Source organism: Schistocerca cancellata, chromosome 1 (assembly GCF_023864275.1).
Source record: "Schistocerca cancellata isolate TAMUIC-IGC-003103 chromosome 1, iqSchCanc2.1, whole genome shotgun sequence".
NCBI classification, from domain to species: Eukaryota; Metazoa; Arthropoda; class Insecta; order Orthoptera; family Acrididae; genus Schistocerca; species Schistocerca cancellata.
In genome coordinates, this window is record NC_064626.1 from 141,761,577 (window position 1) to 141,781,352 (window position 19,776).

The 19,776-nt window shown below is 36.7% G+C and overlaps 1 protein-coding gene across 5 annotated transcripts in view; it reads right to left on the bottom strand.

Moving 5' to 3' along the window:
- The window catches only part of LOC126167061 (probable protein phosphatase CG10417), a 95,002-nt gene extending 80,062 nt beyond the window's left edge, over positions 1–14,940 (bottom strand). For all 5 annotated transcript variants that reach the window (XM_049920452.1, XM_049920451.1, XM_049920449.1 and 2 more), the window contains exons 1-2: positions 14,681–14,940; positions 6,353–6,626 (exon numbers count right to left, since the gene is read on the bottom strand). In XM_049920452.1, the coding sequence (XP_049776409.1) occupies positions 6,353–6,626; positions 14,681–14,791 (385 nt within the window). In that variant the 5' untranslated portion in view covers positions 14,792–14,940. The remainder of the gene's footprint in view (positions 1–6,352; positions 6,627–14,680) is intronic.
- Between the last annotated feature and the right edge of the window lie 4,836 nt (positions 14,941–19,776).

A 19,776-nucleotide genomic window follows, 5' to 3' on the forward strand; every position in this document is an offset into this window, starting at 1 on the left:
AGAAAGCAGTAAATTATATTACCCAAATTGAACACAGAAATGGCTTCTCATAATTCTCACATTTAAAACAGATGTTTGTGCACATGTTCTCTCTCTGCTGTTGGGACGCCCTATCAACAAACCACTGGCAACACTGTATCAGTCACAATCTTTTGGCATACATGCTCTTGTTTCAAATGGCTATCTACCTAAATTTTCCATATATTATTGAGCGAAAGGCAATCCAGGTGATTTGCCCAATGTCTGATTTACAGGAGCAACTGTAGAGTGAGAAATCTTGTTTGATGGTGGAGGAAAATTTTTGAACTCTTGAAGCAAGCTTACAAAGATGATGCTTCAAGCTGTAAATTACAAATTGTTCTCCCAGTTCACGGGGTAGTAGCATTTAGAAAAGAAAGGCTCAGGTGCACACCAACCTTCACCTGTCATGAAACTTACATAAGTGACTTAATTGATTTGTGCCATGACATTTTAGCTGAAAAACTGACCACTCACTCATGACATTGCAGAAGAGTTTCTTCCTTGTTTAATGACTTAGGAGTAAACATGACAGATATAATATTAGCTAGGAACTCTTTCAATAAGCTGACAATGACAACAAATTAAGGAAAAGAGCTTTCGTAAGAGATTGGTGGATTGCAGCTACAACATTGACAAAAGTGGGCCAAAACAAGCACAACAATATCAAATTGATACTCTGTTTTTCTCAAACAGTGGGAAAACTGGGATGGAAACACTGTGTGGTATTCTGTGTGGACATGGACACTAACGAGCTGCCTGCCAACATGAATCGCCACTGACAAAATGTGACCAAGAGACAGCTTCCGACCAGTTGCTGAGCATGATGTCCAACGCTGTTGCTTGACTTTGACAACTGCTTCAAAGACTGTTTTCTTCCCAACATCAGCTTTTCTCAACTGCACAGGTGGAAACTCTCCTTACAACATACCATTCATTCTCATACAGTGCCCCCCCCTCAACCTTTGATATTCCTAGTCCCCCATCCCATTCTGTTCTATTTTCCTCCAGAGCACAGCCTCCTGATGACATTAATACTCACTAATGGAAGGATATTTCAAAAGAAACTTCTCAGGGCATCAGCGCGAAGAGAGAACACCACTATATAGAAAGAAGTATTGATGGAGACTATGACCAAACAGCTGCAAACTGAATAGAAAGTTTATCAGATTTTCTAAGGGTGAAAATTCCAGTTTTAAGTACAAAGGTACTATTTGAAAATGATAAAATTTGCTGCAGCTATATTAATGAAAAGGGTTTCCTTCTTTCTACTTACTTTGTGTACTTTCAAAACTCCTTTATTATTTCCATATACATTTAACTGCAGTTATTAGAGTGGAATCATTGTCAAAAATTACAGTGTGTTTGAAAAAGAACTCCCTAGTTTTAATGTGTCTTAGAATCTGTACAAAGGGACGCACACTATTCTCATTTGTGGTGTTTGGTTCATCAACTCTCCAAGTTTGGCTCCCCTGCAGTTGGCAGGTCTGCTTGACCTTGAGGTGGCACCAGTTCTGTTTTCAGGGTGTATATATGTATATATGGGGGGGGGGGGGGTCAAAAAAACCTTTTTCCCCTGATTTCCTGGTTGAAAGTATACTTTCTCCTGGGTGAAAATACACATTTTCCCAATTTAAGCGATAGTAAACTTTCCATCTGAACTGTAAAACTTATCAATCTTTGAATGGTTTAGGTTTTACAGACCAGCGTAAAACTTCCAGGCACATATGCATTGGGACAAGCTTCTATGTGCAGCAACATGTACGCTGCCTATTTTCGTATTACGAAAGTATATATTCGAGTTCCACCAATCACAGCACTTTACTGAAATCGAGATTGCGATGCTTTTGTAAGCCAGTCATAGCTCATATCATGTGATGACGATAATATCTTAACTGTGTCTTGTTCAACCCCTTTCTTCTTGCTACAGCTGGAAACAGCATGCCTTAAGCTTTCAAAGCTACATTATTTGATTTCTAGATCTTACGTAAGTTATATTAGCACTTCGTGAAGATTAAAAGGAAAATATTTGGTTCATTAAGTCTCCTAATACTACTGGTAATAATTTCTTTTCAATTCAAGTACACAAAAATCACACTCAAATATTAATTTAACGCAGGTCATAAAAACAAGTATAATGCACAACACAGCAAAGGTCCCGAGTTCGAGTCTTGGTCCGGCACACGGTTTTAATCTGCCAGGAAGTTTCACAACACAGCAAATCTGCAAAACAGAACTATTAAAAAGTCAGTTCCATATTTGGTTAAACAGCTACACAGTTTCGTCAAAGGCAGAGTGCTGATAACTGTATTGTCTTTCTGATGATGATGATTATGGTGCATCTAAAGCTGTAAAATAGGTTGCTCAGGAATCCAGCAAGTGTCTTTAGCAGTTGCCCAGTCAAAACAATGAGCAGAACTGTGTGGATGCATGAAGCTGATGCTGACATCATCTTGTTCCAAAACATCAAAACTTTTCTTACATGCATGCAGCACCCTCTCTTCGTTGTAAACTTGCAATTGAAAGTGTTGGAATTTGTTCATCCGTTTTGATGTCATTAACTGTGAATGCTTTAGCATTATTGGAAACTCTGCTTACTTTGAGCTGATTCCAATTAATTGACATAAATTGATATTTTTCTCTTGCTCCAGCAAAAAACTGTTTCTTGATCGGGCTGAATTTTTTCAATTTCTTCTTTCGGTAAATAAAACCTTTATGCCTGGACTACTATCATCATATAATTTGAACAAGTCATATGGAGTTGATATCTGGTTTATCTAAGGCCTCTAAACTAGCACGGGGTGCTAGTCTTTTTTGCTGTTCCCCAATGCCATCACAGGGTGATTTGCCATGGGCTGTTAAAAAAAAATCCATTTGGCAGCGATACCAAAATCACTTTTGTGCACATATAAATGGGCGAAATTTTTGTAGTTCTTATACTGAGCAGCTGAACCATGACTAAGTAATAAACATTCTTAATGTTTTCAATATCTGCCGTTAAACATGCAATTAACTTTATTTGAAAGTCATGGACAGCAGTGGTATCGTGACGGAGACAGTCACAATCACACAAATGCTAATACTTATGAAGTTGCCCCCAAAAAGGCAACAAATGAATGTAATGTGGCCTGACTATTCTCCCAATGAAATCCTTGCACCACACCTATAACAAATGATTAATTCTCAGCAAAATTCGTAAATATAATTTGTTCATTCTCTGCAAGATTTCCTTTTAGCTTCTTAAGGGTGTGACACAAAGTAATGGCTCCTTGAACAGGTAATTTTCAAAATTAGTGGCACCACCAAATCTTCAACAGTTCTCTGACATGTCTCCAGTGTGTGTCGGTATGGATCCATTGCTTGTATTCCATTGTTTCTTCAGGGTCAGTTTTCAAAAGCGTCTTCAAGAAAACCCTCTAGGTGTATTTTTCTTGACATGTCTCCAGTGTGTGTCGGTATGGATCCATTGCTTGTATTCCATTGTTTCTTCAGGGTCAGTTTTCAAATGCGTCTTCAAGAAAAGCCTCTAGGTGTATTTTTCCTGGACATTCCTCATAACACTGCAGCATACAATATTTTTTATTCCAAACAGCATACAGTTTTTTTCCATCAAATCCTTGTCATCTTGGATCTATTGCTGAAGCCAACATTACTTTGATATAACAATGAACTGACACACACATACTGAATGTAATCCAGCAGCTGTAGTACACCACTTTGGACAGCTCACAAAATTATGAGAAGGTCTCTGTTTCTATACTGCTTACAATACACAATGAATATTTCTTTCAGGTACCAAAGGAACAGTTGTTTCTGCTAAATCTTTATTCCATTTATACTTACTGCAACACACCTCTTTCTACCTGTGCATAAACAAGAAAACTCAGTCTTCAAAAAGTGAGGACTTTTGTTTTACTTCATCACTGAGCTTTTTCCCTTTTCAGTCTGCAGATGTTGCCAGAATCCCACCTTCCATCTTTATGTCCATATCTTTACACTTTTGGCACTCTTTCGTTTGTATTGGAGCAATATCTACTTCACTCACATCAGCAGCTGCAGCAGTTACATTAGTAATGCTGCCTTAGGCTTTCAGAACTTTGCACTTTATGTGTTGAATCTCTTTCACCAATCTGTCAAAACTTTAATATTGGCTCATCAGGCGACAATATGAAGTGTTAGCAGTAAAGCAAGCATCAACATCATCCATGTCTTCAGTGGATGGTGATTCTTTCTTATCCTGGTGGTGTGCGATTCTTTTTGGGCCTCTTCATACCTACATTTGCTACAAATTTTCTGACCAGGTTTAAAGACTCAATTAGTCAGTAACTTTAACATACCAGACATTGCAATGGCTACTGGTGTTAAAGCCTTGTCGGTTATGTGTTTTCTTTACCAAATGGGTTTCTGCAAGTCTTTTGCAGGAACTGAAATTTTGTCATCAACAAGGCATTATGGTGTGAACAAATTTGAGCATCTTCAGTAAAATCACACCCAGACCAATATCGTAGAAGCTCCTTGTCCATTGGTGACATTCCCTTATCTGGTTGTAGTTGACTTTTGCCATAATAGAATGGTGACGACTAATGACAATCAGCTCCATCTGATCCACCAAAGCAGCAGGGTGCAAGGGTCTCTTGGTTCATTTTTTACTAACCTATAACAAGCAATTTTTGAAAGCTCTGAATATCCTGGTTTGAAGCATAACGTAAGATGCTGTTACACATGATTTAATATAAATCATTCACTTAAAATCTCAGTTTTTGTAATTTCCTTTTAACAGATTTGGTCTTGTTTGTATATAAAATATAAAAATTATGCTATCAAAACCTTTTTACTGCTTACCTTCAGCTACAACAATGATTATCGATTACTGATGATTCAAACACTCAGCACTATGTCAACATCAAACATAATACCACACAGAAGACTGCCACTGTGAAAATTGCCAATAATTAAATCAACATTTGAAAGTGGTGCGATTCAGCAATGAATCATTGTGAGGATAGAGCCTTAAACTATTCATGCTTTATAATGTCAATGGAAACTGAGTGACAATGCATATATGCACCACTATGTATTACAGGAGCAAAATGTTTTATAGGAACTTAGCATTCCATTATCATCTTCCAGATTTTATAAAGCTAAGAGCATTTTATCAGGTCTTATTATATTTATATTCTATACACTGTAAAATAATAGAAACATACTTATTAGCATAGTTCCATTTCCTAAACCACAGGCAAATCAAACTATTAAGACACACTCAAAGTTTCACATATTTTGATTTACAACTTGAAATTGTATTAATTTTTTGTATTTATCGATAATCCATTTTCCCCGCTTTTGACACATACTCTTACTCTTCAAACTGCAAGATCCAGAAATATAGCTTTGAAAGCTTAAGGTACGCTCTTTCCAGCTGTGGCAAGAAAAAGGGGATTTAACAAGACACAGTTAAGATAATTCAGTATGTCATGTAAAAAAAATGCTAGTTGGGTTTCACATGATCGATGTTTTCGGAAACCATGGTGGTTGGCAATGAGAAGGTCATTCTGTTACCATATCAAGATATGGCACTAACATATTTAACTGTTTGAGTGCTATCAGTTGTGAGTAGTTTTATTATATAAAAGTGACTGTCAGCAGAAAATACAAATAAATATTGCACACAGTCACAGTTCCCAGTAAGGCCACAATAAATAAAAAGTGAACACAGTAAAATTGACTACTGATGGTTTTCAATGGTGCAAAATCCTAAGAGGTGAAAGTTCTCAATTCCCTTAATGGTACAGTAAAAGATGTCAAAGTTATATCACCCTCTTCAATATAAATGATAATGTACCTTATCCCTAATGTGTCACCTCATTTGGCAGATGTTACTCTATTTTGTTACTGAAACAATACAAAAGAAAGACAATTTTGATTACAAATATGTAGAAAAAATATTTCTCCAAAATTTAAAATAATCAGATTTGTTACCAGATATTTTTCAAATTCATTAGCTGTGATGTCATATGAAAAACACACTATTTTGGCATATTAACATTTACCCTTCTGCTTTTGCAGTTAGTTTGTAACACTGTGTGATGTCATTAGAACCTTTAGCAAACCTGCAAACTAAAGCTAGTTGCATTAAACATGAGGCCATATTATTTGTGAGTGTGCAATATTTATATGTAACTTTCCTTTTAACTACTGTGGTTCAGGTAGTTTCAAGACAAGAAAACAGTTAGTTACAAGATAAGAAAAATTAAGCAATCTCAAAGAAAATAAAGCTGTGAATATTCAGCATAGAATTTACAATTTTTATGAATGTATTCTTGTAATACTCTACCTGATGCGGAATTGTCTCCACTTTCTTCTTTTCCTTTGACAATTTGCTTTAGTATAGCAATAACCTCGGGTTCACGCAATGTGGCATCAAATCCCAGAAATGCATCTTTCAAAGCTTGTACGTAATCACCCTTTTTATATGCCTCACAAGTTTTCAAAAACTCTGGCAAATTTTGGGCACAATACTGTGCAACTTCATGGCCCCCATGCCCATCATACACCGCAAAAAATGATGTGTCATTCTTGTCAAAGTTAATTAGACAGTTATGAGCATCCTGAAACAAAAATTACAACACAGATAATAAACATATAACTAATTTCTAAATTTGGCAAACATAATACCCATCAGTCAAAACTATTGGAAACAATGTAGAAATGTGGAAGTTGAAATCTCCTCACTCCTCAACACAGTGATGGAAAAAAAAAAAAAAAAACGAGGGGGTGGGGGGAAGGAGAGAAACTGCTGACTGAACAGAACAGGTATGTATTTTAGTTTGTTCCATATACCAAACATGGCCTTTGCAAGTAAACAATAATGATTCATGAAACAGTCGCTTGGGACATAACTGTCACTATCACACATGTTCACACGAAGAATTTTTAATCATTAAAATTATATTGAGATACTGTTTAAGGAAGTTCTACATATTTCAAATTCCAACATTCTGTAGGATGTAATACAGGAATCAGATTGGTACCAATGTTCTTCATGATAATCACAGTTGAAACCAACTGAATGGAGGAACTTAGCTCAATGAGAGTGAGTGACCTAATGCCTCAAAATTAAGTGCCAACTTTCTGTGGCATTCTGGCTGATAAATTTGTGACCTCAACCAAAAATTACACATTAAAAATGTAACTAGACTATACTCCTATCACAATAATTCTTTCAACTTTAAAGTAAACTTATTTCAATGATTCCAGCAGCAAGACACCATAAGACAAAACACCATTTGCAGTTCTTCATAATTTCTCATCTGTGATCTTTTATTTCATGTTACCAAATTATGAAAGTAACCACTCATAAAAGACCAATTTAAACTGTCAAGGTGGTTACCACTACCTCCTCAATGGTAAGTTAGAATGATCTGAGCAAAACTGATACACATTTTATGCAGCAATAACGGCAGTGCTCAGACTCACTTAAACGATGAAAGGTTAAGTTCACGTGACCCAACACAATTACAACCTTGGGCTGCAGTACTGCAATAACACCATATATGAAAAATGCAGGATAGCATAAAAAAATTCTGAAAGTCAAATACCTGTATTCTGGGTTCACCAGCAACCTAGGACTATACCTCTTGCTACTCAAAAAATGATATTTTGCCAGTTTAATTTTAAACCTTGTCTGTCTACCTTACAAAATGCAAATTTAGTGTTTTAACTTTTACTAGTTTTGCTACTACTAGTTTCTAACATATTCTGTTGTCAGCGCAGCTACATTATGCCAACTGTACAAAAGAATAACACATTAACTTTAAAATCTATTTTTATCTTTGTAATATTTGCTGCAAAGAAAGTTAAAGAATAATCTACTTAGAGCGTATCAACATCACTAATTTTCATTTTGAATGTTTAAAATTGGCTACAAGACTCCCAATTCTCCATATACTGTCTTTTTTCAGACAAATACCAAAATCTTAGGCCTAATGCTCAGTATCAACATCCGTCATTTGCCAACACACATCAGAGTGATGAGTTATTTACTTTCGTAAATTCAATCTGAACAGCTATTACATTACAAACAGAAAGACTGACTGACGAGTATTTATCTTCAGTAGGTGTAACGTCCAAAGTACTGTCGTATAGGTCTCAACTTGGGAAAAAGCTTTCCAAGCATTCAGAGGTCTTGCGCTCTTTCATCAGGAAAAAAGGGGCACTGGTTATTGGTTGTGGAAGGTTGGTAAGAAGGGACAGATCACTTATACCCTACATTGACAGGGACCCACCTGCTGTGTGGTAAAGATGACTCAAAAGGCGTAACAGTATGGGATCAGCAATAAACTCCATGCTAAATTCAGTTCAGAGATGGTAGAATGGACAGAGTAAGAATTTATACTACTGTTTGTGTGTATTGACAGTATTAAAAATTTTTACCTACTGATGGTAGGCATTGACCAGCAAGTGTCTCTAATTTGTAAGTATTTAGTTTGCAAGAAGTGAGAGGTATTCCACATGGTTGACTTAAACATCATTATAACATTGCATTCCGTTTTAATGTTGGAAATGGACCCAACTACACAACTGCTTTGTTTTAACACTTGAGAGAGCTCAGTAATACTGGAAAGAGCAACTTCATCACAACTTTTATGGGCTACATGGCCCACTCTGCAAATTTTCAAAATCTAACGGCATTGCCACAATGAAGTTTTCCTTGACAAGTGCAATATCACAAACAGAGCTACGATCACCTACAAAGTTATTTTCATTCAAATAATTATTCACATCTTTAAAGTAAAAACAATCAAACCATAAATTTTGTTCTCAAAGTTTTAATGTTACATAAATGATGTATCATCAATGGACATCTAAACTTTAAACACAAGTTTATCTTCATTTCCTCTGACCTCTCAAAGAAAAGATCATAGGAGATACCATTACACACCCAAAGTGAACCCCTGAAATAATCTCCCTCTCTCATGAACTGAACTGTTGTTAATTTCACTATGGAACACTACTGGTCATTAATGCCTATTGAGACTACTAATTACAAGAGGGTCTGAATCAAATATTTTGCTCTCCACTTTTGGACATGATTCTGCTTGGCAGAAAAATACAAGCAAGCTGCCACGCATCACAATAACGGGGAGTGGAAATCCTCAGACATTCAGAAATAAACTAAGCAGCTCACAGCAACTACCTATTAAACTAACCTGGCGATTGGTCACTGCATGTTTTCTGTAAATGGGCTATATTCTTAAATAATATAAATAACTTAATCTTCGAAAGTTCTCTGTCAGTATACTGAAGTGTAAATTAAAGTTGCACTTATGAGTAGTGGCCAAGCAGAAAAATCGGAAGAGCAACAGATTTCATTCTTCATCATGATAAGATATTATATTACAGACAAGATCAGTAAGCATTTCAATGTGGGTACCTCTTCATGTGACCTTCTTGAGCATAAATGATTACAAGATTAATGGGTGGTCAATACAGGAAAAATAACTTTATTGTAGTCAACTATCAACTAGATATCTTGGATCTGAACAACTTGGAAAACGGGAAACACCCGAGGAATCTCCCACCTCCCCATTCACATTATACCAAATGAGGGTGTTGCCGCCCTACTGTTCTCAAAAGGCTAGAGTTATGGTGAAAATAGTTTCAGTCATCTTTAAACATACCACATGTAGCAACTTTAGCAGTGTGAAAAGAATTCTTATACTGCTAGAGTAATCTGAGGATTGAAAACTTAACATAATTGGGAAAAAAAAAAAAAAAACGATTGAAAATTATGTCTTACTACCACAACAATAAAAAACCATCTGCTTTTTAAAAACTATAACTGGACCACATTTTGCTGGAATTCTCTATGCTAAAGAAACTGAGTGTAGTTATTAACACAATCTATATTCTGCAAAACAAGCTTATTCCTTAAACCTGGACATTATCTATACGATAAACAACAAAACACTGCTAGATGGTGTACGATTTTTGTAACTGCAGATAGAAACTAAGTGGTCTTGTTTCTTCCAACGCATTGGCTGGGCTACATTACTAAATTACTGAAAGAGAAATGACATTTTTTCAATGAATAGTTTTCTTCTCATATGAAATGTGTCTCCAGCTGACCGTGTGTATGAATAATTTGCCTGCAGCAGCTACCAGTTACCAAAAACTACTTATACCAATGGAAATCATGTTAGACTTCACACCCAATAAACAGCATAAACATTAGTGGCTATGGTTATTAATTATCTTAGAGAATTCTTCAATGAATTTTTATTTACCTTTCTCAGACGATAGGTAGTAATCCTCATTCTACTCTATCAAATTTATGTTCCTGAAACAAAATCACTTAGCAATGGAGGTTTAAAATCTTACTCCACCCAAACCTACCTACAAATGAAATTTGTTACAATATGAAACTTGATGTTTGACTGAGGTTTCATGCAGAAAATGGAACTACACAGTACTGCTACAGCGGACTGACTTTTCTCTTTCACACTGGATACAATGTTTTAACAGGAATAATGGAGCATTCAGGTAGTTACACACGGCAAAACTTTAATACAATGCAGTTCCCGGAAATTGAAAGCTGGACTCGCTTAAATACATCCGTCACAGCAGGGTCAGGCTGTGATATTGCAAAGGCAGGTACCAAAATTCAATAATCTTTAATAGTAATAAAGCTTTGTTCTTATTTGTTCAGAAAACTTTGTAGCCCCATATGGTAAGATTTTTTTTCCTTTTCAAAAAATAGTGTGATTTTGCACAAATAAAAAAATATTTTTTGCTGTGGGAGGACATTTTTATCAGACACATTGGTGCTTATGTGAATAATTATTTGAGCACCAAGTTAATCTATTAGTAATATACACATATTAAAAGAAGAAATATTATACGTTTATTCGAGACATAAAATTACCCCCAAAATGGTAAATTTCTTTCTGTAATGAACTGTTGATATAATTTCAATATAAAAATTATGAACAATTAAATATAATTTTCTATCTATAACTACCTCAAATAAGAGCATTATTACATCATCAGTGGCTTAGAGCCTTATCACCTGAAAAACTTAAAAAAGATTTGAAGTCGCTGGCTTCATTATGAAGATCATACAGTTTCATGAAAGAGACAATATAAGCTGGGAGTGTCCAAGTAGAAATGAATTCTTTTCCATTAAATATGATAGAAGAGTGCAGGGAGAAGATATTTTTGTTACACAATATTAAATAAATTTATGATCTTTTCTGCAAACAGCATGGAGTGTTAACTTCGAAAATTTAATGAAGTACACCCAAAGCATGTTGTGCCTGTAACACTCACATCAAGACATTTGTGTGTGCACATTTCATTAAAATGCTGTTAGATTTTTAAGCTCTTTGAACAAGCATATGTTAAACATTCCAAAAAGTTCAGAAGAAGAAAGTGGTATTTCAAATCTCAAAAGCCATTTTGAAGGATTAGATCTACCATGAAAGTAACTTTTTATAAATAGTGTATAGAAAAAAATTGGTAGAAGCAAAGGTCCAGCTTTATTTACTAGTACAGACTCCATCCAAGCATGTTTACAATGCATGTAGGCAGCACTGTGAATTGCATGTTATATCTTTCCAGAAACTACAAAGCTGTTATATTAGAGGGTTGCTCCAAAAACTTTTCAATAAAACATCAATCTGAGCTCATGCAGGCATACTTGGGTTCACCCAGTATTTCTATTTTCTACAGCAATTGTGTATTACAAATGCCATAAGCTTAAGCACAATAGCTACTGGATAGTATTTTTTTTAACACAGTATGGAGAGTGACCGTGCTTTCAGTGTGGCAATTTGAGCACATTTGAGAACAGTTTCTAGTTTCATATGTTCATTATTTCAATGATGGAGCTGCAGGTCAAATCAAAAGGCTGTTCTCTGTTCATGATCTTTCTCATAAAGAAGATTTTGCAGTAACAGCTGACCAAAGTTACTTCAAAACTGCTCATGGAAAGGGTCCACATGATGCCTGCTCATGGAAAGGGTCCACATGATGCCATCAGAAGAGAACTGAAAAAGTTTTCGATTGATACTCCAGAAAAAAAAGTAAATAATGCACAGGAAAGTGCAACAGCTGCGAAAGATCTTGCCAAAAATATTATTGCAATTCACACCTCAGAGTCAAGAAATTTAACAATAAAGACAATGTTGAAAAGGCAACAGAATAACCGCTTGCCTGTAAGTGGCCTCGAAAATATCATTACATGCAACACTTGTGGAAAACTCTGCCCCCCCCCCTCCCAGGAAGTGGGGTAGTGGAGCATCTATAAAATTATTCAGAGTGCACATGTTTTCAACAGCAGGACTAATTAATTCAGATCAAGTTTACAAATGATTCAGTTTTGTCTAATGGGTCACTTCTACTTGGTCAAGTGTAATGATACAACTTTTGTATACAGGTATGCATGCATTATCCAGAAGTTTCATGCTGATAGACATTTACAAACTGATGGGGATGTAGTCAACAGATAATACTAAAAACATGTATTAAACTGTCTAGAAAGATGTGTGTAATGTTTCTTTTGGTTAAATTTTGTGTTACATGAACCACTTATTAATGGTAGATCTCAGACAGACTTATACATTTTCAGGCCCTGTTGACATTTATGAACAATAACCAAACAAACTGTGGCACAACTTGACTAGAAGAAGGGATCAGTTGGTAGGGCATATTCTGAGGCATCAAGGGATCACCAATTTAGTATCAGAGGGCAGCGTGGAGGGCTACAAAGAGATGAATAACACTATACAGATTCAGAAGGATGTAGCTTGCAGTAGGTACTGGGAGATGATGAACCTTGCACAGGATAACGTAGCATGGAGAGCTGCATCAAACCAGTCTCTGGTCTGAAGACCACAACAACAAATGAAAGTTTTTTCTGGTGCTTTCTTTTTTAAGACTCCCAGTAATATTACTGATGCTCTCTTTAGCAAGTAATTAAGCAATAATTTTGAATTATTTTGCGGTTTATAAACTACTTTCTAATGTTTTTTTTTATTAAACTCAAGTATACTGTCTTAGAACAGTGTTTTAAATTACAAGTGTACAAAGTCTATTTTACTAACCAATAATTTCACTTTGCTGTCATAATTTTAATATACGTAATTAAATTAAAATTTTACCTTCATGGTGACATTAAATAAATAATACATTTTGAATTAAAAGAAAATGTTTGTATAGGCAAGGAAAAATTTTCTTCCTTAACACTGTACTAAGTCATTTTCCTGGATGCAGCACTTAATCTAAGAAGTCAAACGATTTATTATGCCCTTACTTGTATGCTAAGCATCCACACATAGCCATTTAATAAGTTTACCATGCAAATTATATAAGTAAGAGCAAGAATCAACATTTATATTAAAGAATAAAAAAACGCTTCACATGCCCTTTTGTAAAATAATATTTAAAATATAGAAACAATATTACTATTTGAACACACAAGCACTTGTTATTGTTTATAACAGTTCGGAGCATAGGCCTAAATGTAGTGCCTGACTTTTCCATTTGTCATTAGAGATTTTGGAGGAGGAGATTAGTGATTAACAAGTCTTTTATGGAAAGGGCATCAATACACCATTGACAGTCTACTTTTGCGACTGGAGAGAACTGATGCCACAATATTAACATACTGGGGAAATTTAGCCATTCTGATAGGGCTGGAATAGTATATATTGCATATGGAGACATAATGTGCTCCACCTTGAGAAGTGTTCTGTGTATGCAGTTTATCTTCCTTTGTTAGTTTATTTCGGGACTTTTTTGTGGGCAATTCTGTTTGATTTCTTTAGGAGTACATGTCTGTTACAGTACTCACAGCAGATCTTTGGATAATCCCGCCATTTCAGTTCGGAAAGACTGCTTAGTACTGTTCATGACAGATTAAAGTGTTGCACTGGAAAAAAAGGCTATGTACCTACGTGTAACAAACATCTGCATTGATGAAAATAAAATGTCTGTATCAACTTTCACTAGTCTAGCATGCCAAATAAATAACGAAACACTGATTATAATGAGTTTAATATCGTAATGCAATTTAGTACAACTCCATCTGATACAAAATCTTCATTTTAACATACGCAAATTTTACAGAAACTCTCAAGCGCTCTCTCTCTCTCTTTTGGCACACAAGCCGGTCTTCAATGGAATCGTGAAGGAAAGATATAAAGAAATATTGTCAAACAACAAGGGTGCTTGCTGCTGAAGTTTAAATCTTAACGGGCAGCTATTAATTGAAATGTGTTGCATACTATCGGTACCAAGTATTAAAACATTGAAAAGTCAACGCAATAAACTTGTTATGTATACATTCATAATACTGTATACATCGTAGAAGCATAATCTTTACAATTAAAGCTGTAACACTAACTATAAAAATCACTACCCTATAAGAGAAAATGACGCCAATGATGAAAAAATACTTTCAATAATGTGATCGTCGAGGGTATCGTGTCTTTTGAAACTGAAGGAGGCGTATATGTCTAGCATGAATATTCACTTGTCTCATATAGAAAATTGCACCCCGTGTAATAATACAAACATCTCTACGGAAAGTGGATCAGGTGGTAAAATTATACACCGAAAGAAACTAGAAATAACAAATATAGATTATACTGAATTTTCATACCTCCTGAGAAACTCGCCACCCTTGCATTGAACTCGCGCCACATTTCACCCGTTTGCCAGTTTCATCAGTTGACACCTTTTCAGTGATTGGTTCTGACAAATACGCACCCATATTACAAAAAAAACAAAACAATCACAGAAACAAATCGGGAACTGTAATCACAAACGTCCGTGCAACTTTAACCTTAACACAACTGCATCGGCTTCCTATCGCCCATGTCCAAATTCTATGTTGCGCGTACGACGATGGTGTCGCTACCTATCGCGCCACTCGGATTTTAAGACACAGACAAAATTGCCCGCGCCAAAGAGTTGACAATAGAAATGTACACGCGACAATTCAAAATATATTACTAACACAAAATTTGGATTGAGGTACAATATTATTTTTTACGTTAATGCTACTATGGAAAGCGCCTGAAACATAAAACGACGGATTATTTCCAAATTCTAAAAATGTTAATTATCTAATTACAATAGAATAGAAAAGAAGGGCCCTTTCTGTTTCTGTGGCTTTTGCCTTGAAAAATGTATACGCGTCGAAAGCTCATTACAGATCATTCCAGTCTGATACTTAATCTGTTTATTACAGAGAGAGCATCCTGAAAAAAGTTGAGTGTGAATACTCATATTTCAACATTGTTCGACAGGCCGAATTTTCTTGTTCGATATACATTTTTATTTATAGGCTTTATAGAGACAACTGTTTTCCCTCTGCATCCCCTACGGAAACCCTTTTCATTCATACGATTCGTGTAATTGACTATGAGTTGGTCTGAATATCATTTCATTAATACAATATAGGCCTATAACATTATGTTCCTTCTCCGTTTCCAGTTTTCAAAACGGCTCTCTGACCTGGTAGATAAACACATCCCAAATACAGATCAATCTAATCCTGTCACATTATTAGAGGAGTGATAGCTGTCGTGGTGAGATCTGACTCTCTCTATCGTATTGTACCTGTACCTATGTATTTTGTGAGCTACACAGAACTCCTAGATTTATATGGAGGTTCGAGTCCTCCCTCAGGCATGGTTGTGTGTGCTGTCCATAGCGTAAGTTAGTTTATGTTAGAGTAAGTTGTGTGTAGGCTTAGGGACTGATGACCTCAGCAGTTTGGTCCCAAAAGACCTTACCACAAATTTCCAAAAATTTATGTGGCTTTATTTTAAAGGGACTGTACCGGTATATCATGAACAGCATGCTTGCAGTGAGGTTTACCTTCCAACAAAAAATATGTTACTCATATTCAAAATGTTATTGCAGTCAGTGAATCCCATGTTCATATTTTTGGAAGATAGAGACTTTCGAGTACCATAAACTCCTTAAATCGTATACATAGTAAGAAATAACTGTTTGACGATTGCGACTGTCAAAAATACAAGTAAGGCACACTTAATTTCATAAAGAAATTAGCTTAACGTTCTCAGAAATTGCCTGCATTGCTATTCACTCTCCTGGAAATAATGAGTACTTGTTGAAATGTGAGAGTAGCGAGTAGGTTTGTAGTAACCATTTGAGTAATATCGTAAGCTAGAAAGTTACAACCATACACAGGGTGCAGAGTCTTTAATATACAACTACAAAACATTGAATGCGGAAAAAAATTAAGCATTGTAAATTCATGAAAAAGCCTGTATGTGTGAGAAGCTTATTTATAAAATGAGATTGATCTTATTGGAACATTACATTAGTTATGAGACTGAAGAGTGGGCTCTGGAATGTGATAAGAAGTCAAAGGTATACATTTAATTTGATTTAAATGCAATGCAGTGAAATTGCTTTACCTTACTATATTGTGGTGCTAATTACAATATTATAAAATAACCTAGCGCATTAAATTGAAGAATTTACTGAAGTAACTGACCAATAGAATCTTTTGTAATTCAGTCTTAAGCTCCAAATTATATAAGTAACATTTAATTTGCTGTGGTAGGTTGTTGAATACAAATGTACTCATGTATCTGACTCCTTTATATAGTAATGTTAATCTCTTGAAGTCTTTTTAGAACTTGTTTGTGATGCTAATATGATGTTCATGCTTTTCATTACTTTTCATAGAAAGCCAGAAAACCCTTTTAATGTCCCCATCAGCAGACGTTATCAATAGCAGAACAGAGGCACTGCAGTTGCCCTTGGTCAGGCATTATCAGTGGGGTCAGCACTGAGTAACATAGACAACCAAAATAGTAGCCTGCCAGTAGGCAGGCAGCTGCAGTTGTCTTGTTTAGTACTTTGCATCAGCTCAGTTAAATTTCACAACCCATTTTCGATGTTCTTTCTGGTTTAGACTCTTAGTGTTTATACAGTGCTCCTCAAAAGACAACTTTGGCTTTGAAACTTCCTGGCAGATTAAAACTGTGTGCCCGAACGAGACTCGAACTAGGGACCTTTGCCTTTCACGGGCAAGTGCTCTACCATCTGAGCTACCGAAGCACGACTCACGCCCGGTACTCACAGCTTTACTTCTGCCAGTATCTCGTCTCCTACCTTCCAAACTTTACAGAAGTTCTCCTGCGAAACTTGCAGAACTAGCACTCCTGAAAGAAAGGATACTGTGAAGACATGGCTTAGCCACAGCCTGGGGGATGTTTCCAGAATGAGATTTTCACCCTGCAGCGGAGTGTGCGCTGATATGAAACTTCCTGACAGATTAAAACTGTGTGCCCGAACGAGACTCGAACTCGGGACCTTTGCCTTTTGCGGGCAAGTGCTCTACCATCTGAGCTACCGAAGCACGACTCACGCCCGGTACTCACAGCTTTACTTCTGCCAGTATCTCGTCTCTTACCTTCCAAACTTTACAGAAGTTCTCCTGCGAAACTTGCAGAACTAGCACTCCTGAAAGAAAGGATACTGCAGAGACATGGCTTAGCCACAGCCTGGGGGATGTTTCCAGAATGAGATTTTCACCCTGCAGCGGAGTGTGCGCTGATATGAAACTTCATGGCAGATTAAAACTGTGTGCCCAACCGAGACTCGCAGAAGTAAAGCTGTGAGTACCGGGCGTGAGTTGTGCTTCGGTAGCTCAGATGGTAGAGCACTTGCCCGCGAAAGGCAAAGGTCCCGAGTTCGAGTCTCGGTCGGGCACACAGTTTTAATCTGCCAGGAAGTTTCATATCAGCGCACACTCCGCTGCAGAGTGAAAATCTCATGCTGGAAACATCCCCCAGGCTGTGGCTAAGCCGTGTCTCTGCAGTATCCTTTCTTTCAGGAGTGCTAGTTCTGCAAGTTTCGCAGGAGAACTTCTGTAAGGTTTGGAAGGTAGGAGACGAGATACTGGCAGAAGTAAAGCTGTGAGTACCGGGCGTGAGTCGTGCTTCGGTAGCTCAAATGGTAGAGCACTTGCCCGCGAAAGGCAAAGGTCCCCAGTTCGAGTCTCGGTCGGGCACACAGTTTTAATCTACCAGGAAGTTTCATATCAGCCCACACTCCGCTGCAGAGTGAAAATCTCATTCTGGAAACTTTGGCTTTGTCCACGAATTACATGTTCATATCAGATGCAATCAATTTAGTGGCGATGGTACAAAGGGGAGTGGGCTGCTTTTCTTCAACTCACATCTCAGCAGCAACAAATACATCAGTCGCTGACCATTGCTACGCCCCTATTACCATTTGCTGCATTGGGCAAATCTTTGGAGAACTGGGAAGTCGACATTCATCGTTTTGAATTTCATTGTTTCACTTATAACACTGACACGTTCCACATCATTATGAAATGTTGTATTCATGATCTAAGGAACAAGTACTAGTCTAATCTAATCTAATCTGGTAGCAGCAAAGTGCTTTGTTTTTGTCTTCTAGTAGTTGTTTGTATGAAGTGGTGGAGAAATTGAAACCACACTCAGACCATAGTGAATTGTCTGTTAGAGACGCACCTTGTTGTGGCTAGGTTTCGGTTTAAAGAGTGTCTCAAACAGTACAAGCAGTCATACAAAGCTTGTGCTGCTGACTGTGTGCCTTATCCCTGAAAGGGACGTCACTGCAAATGATTTAGCTAAATTGATCCTAGTCTTGATGAAGTACTTCAAATTGCTAAATTTTTCGATGCTGGTTTGTAAGCTCAGCATGTTTTTACAAACAGGATTCAGGTTTCCTAAGTGGTCAGTCACCATCACATGCAACTGATGAATTCAATTAATTATCTTCTATTTCTGCCCATAAGTCTCACCTGATGTCTGATTGCTAGCACCTTGTGAGAGCTTAAGTATGTTGAGGATTCTGCTCCCTCCTCAGAATCGTATGATCTTTTTCATAATGTTCAGGTGGGTCAGGAACGCCCTTCCTCTTTTGCATTGCAACGTATGGCTTGGTAGCTGCAAGCATACCACAAGCTGATGCCTACATCATGCAGCAAACTGCTGGGTCTAAGGCAAGTACAGTCACCTGGTTGTTATATGTCAACATACAGGCTGCCAATCACGTACTCAACGAAAGTATGAGGACAACACTGCAGCACATACAGTCACAGTTGTAGAACATATGGCTTCTCTGCCGCCACAGAAACTCACATTGGCACTGTTTGGCAGATTATTAGATATAACAGGTTGATGATTTTATCTTATTTGAACGACAGAAAGCAATGTGCACTAGTTCCAAGTCAATCACACTATAATAGGCTCTAGGAAGTTGAAGCAATCAGACATCGTGAACTCCAAAGTTGGATTTTAGGTCCTCTGTTGTATATATAAAACAACAGAGGACCTAAAATGCAATCTTAGACTTCATCATGTCTAAATACTTCAACTTCTGTGAGCCTGTTCTTATGTCATCAACATGGAACTGTCACACATTGCTTTCTGGCATTCAAATAATATAAGAACCATCAATCTGTTGTGTCTACTATTTTGTAATATTTTAACTTTTGAGTTAAGATATCATCGTTCACACAATCTAGAGTCCTAGCCAAGTCACAAAATACTCCAAATGGTAGTAATTCCTTGTTTACTGCTTACAGTGTATTATCTGTCAAGGCAAATACACGCTGTTTAGCTGACAGCTCTTTTTGAAATCCATATTTTGTTTGCTATGGAATATATCTTCCTGCACTAAATGTTTAGAATGTCTAAAGTACATGATCATCTTGAAAATTTT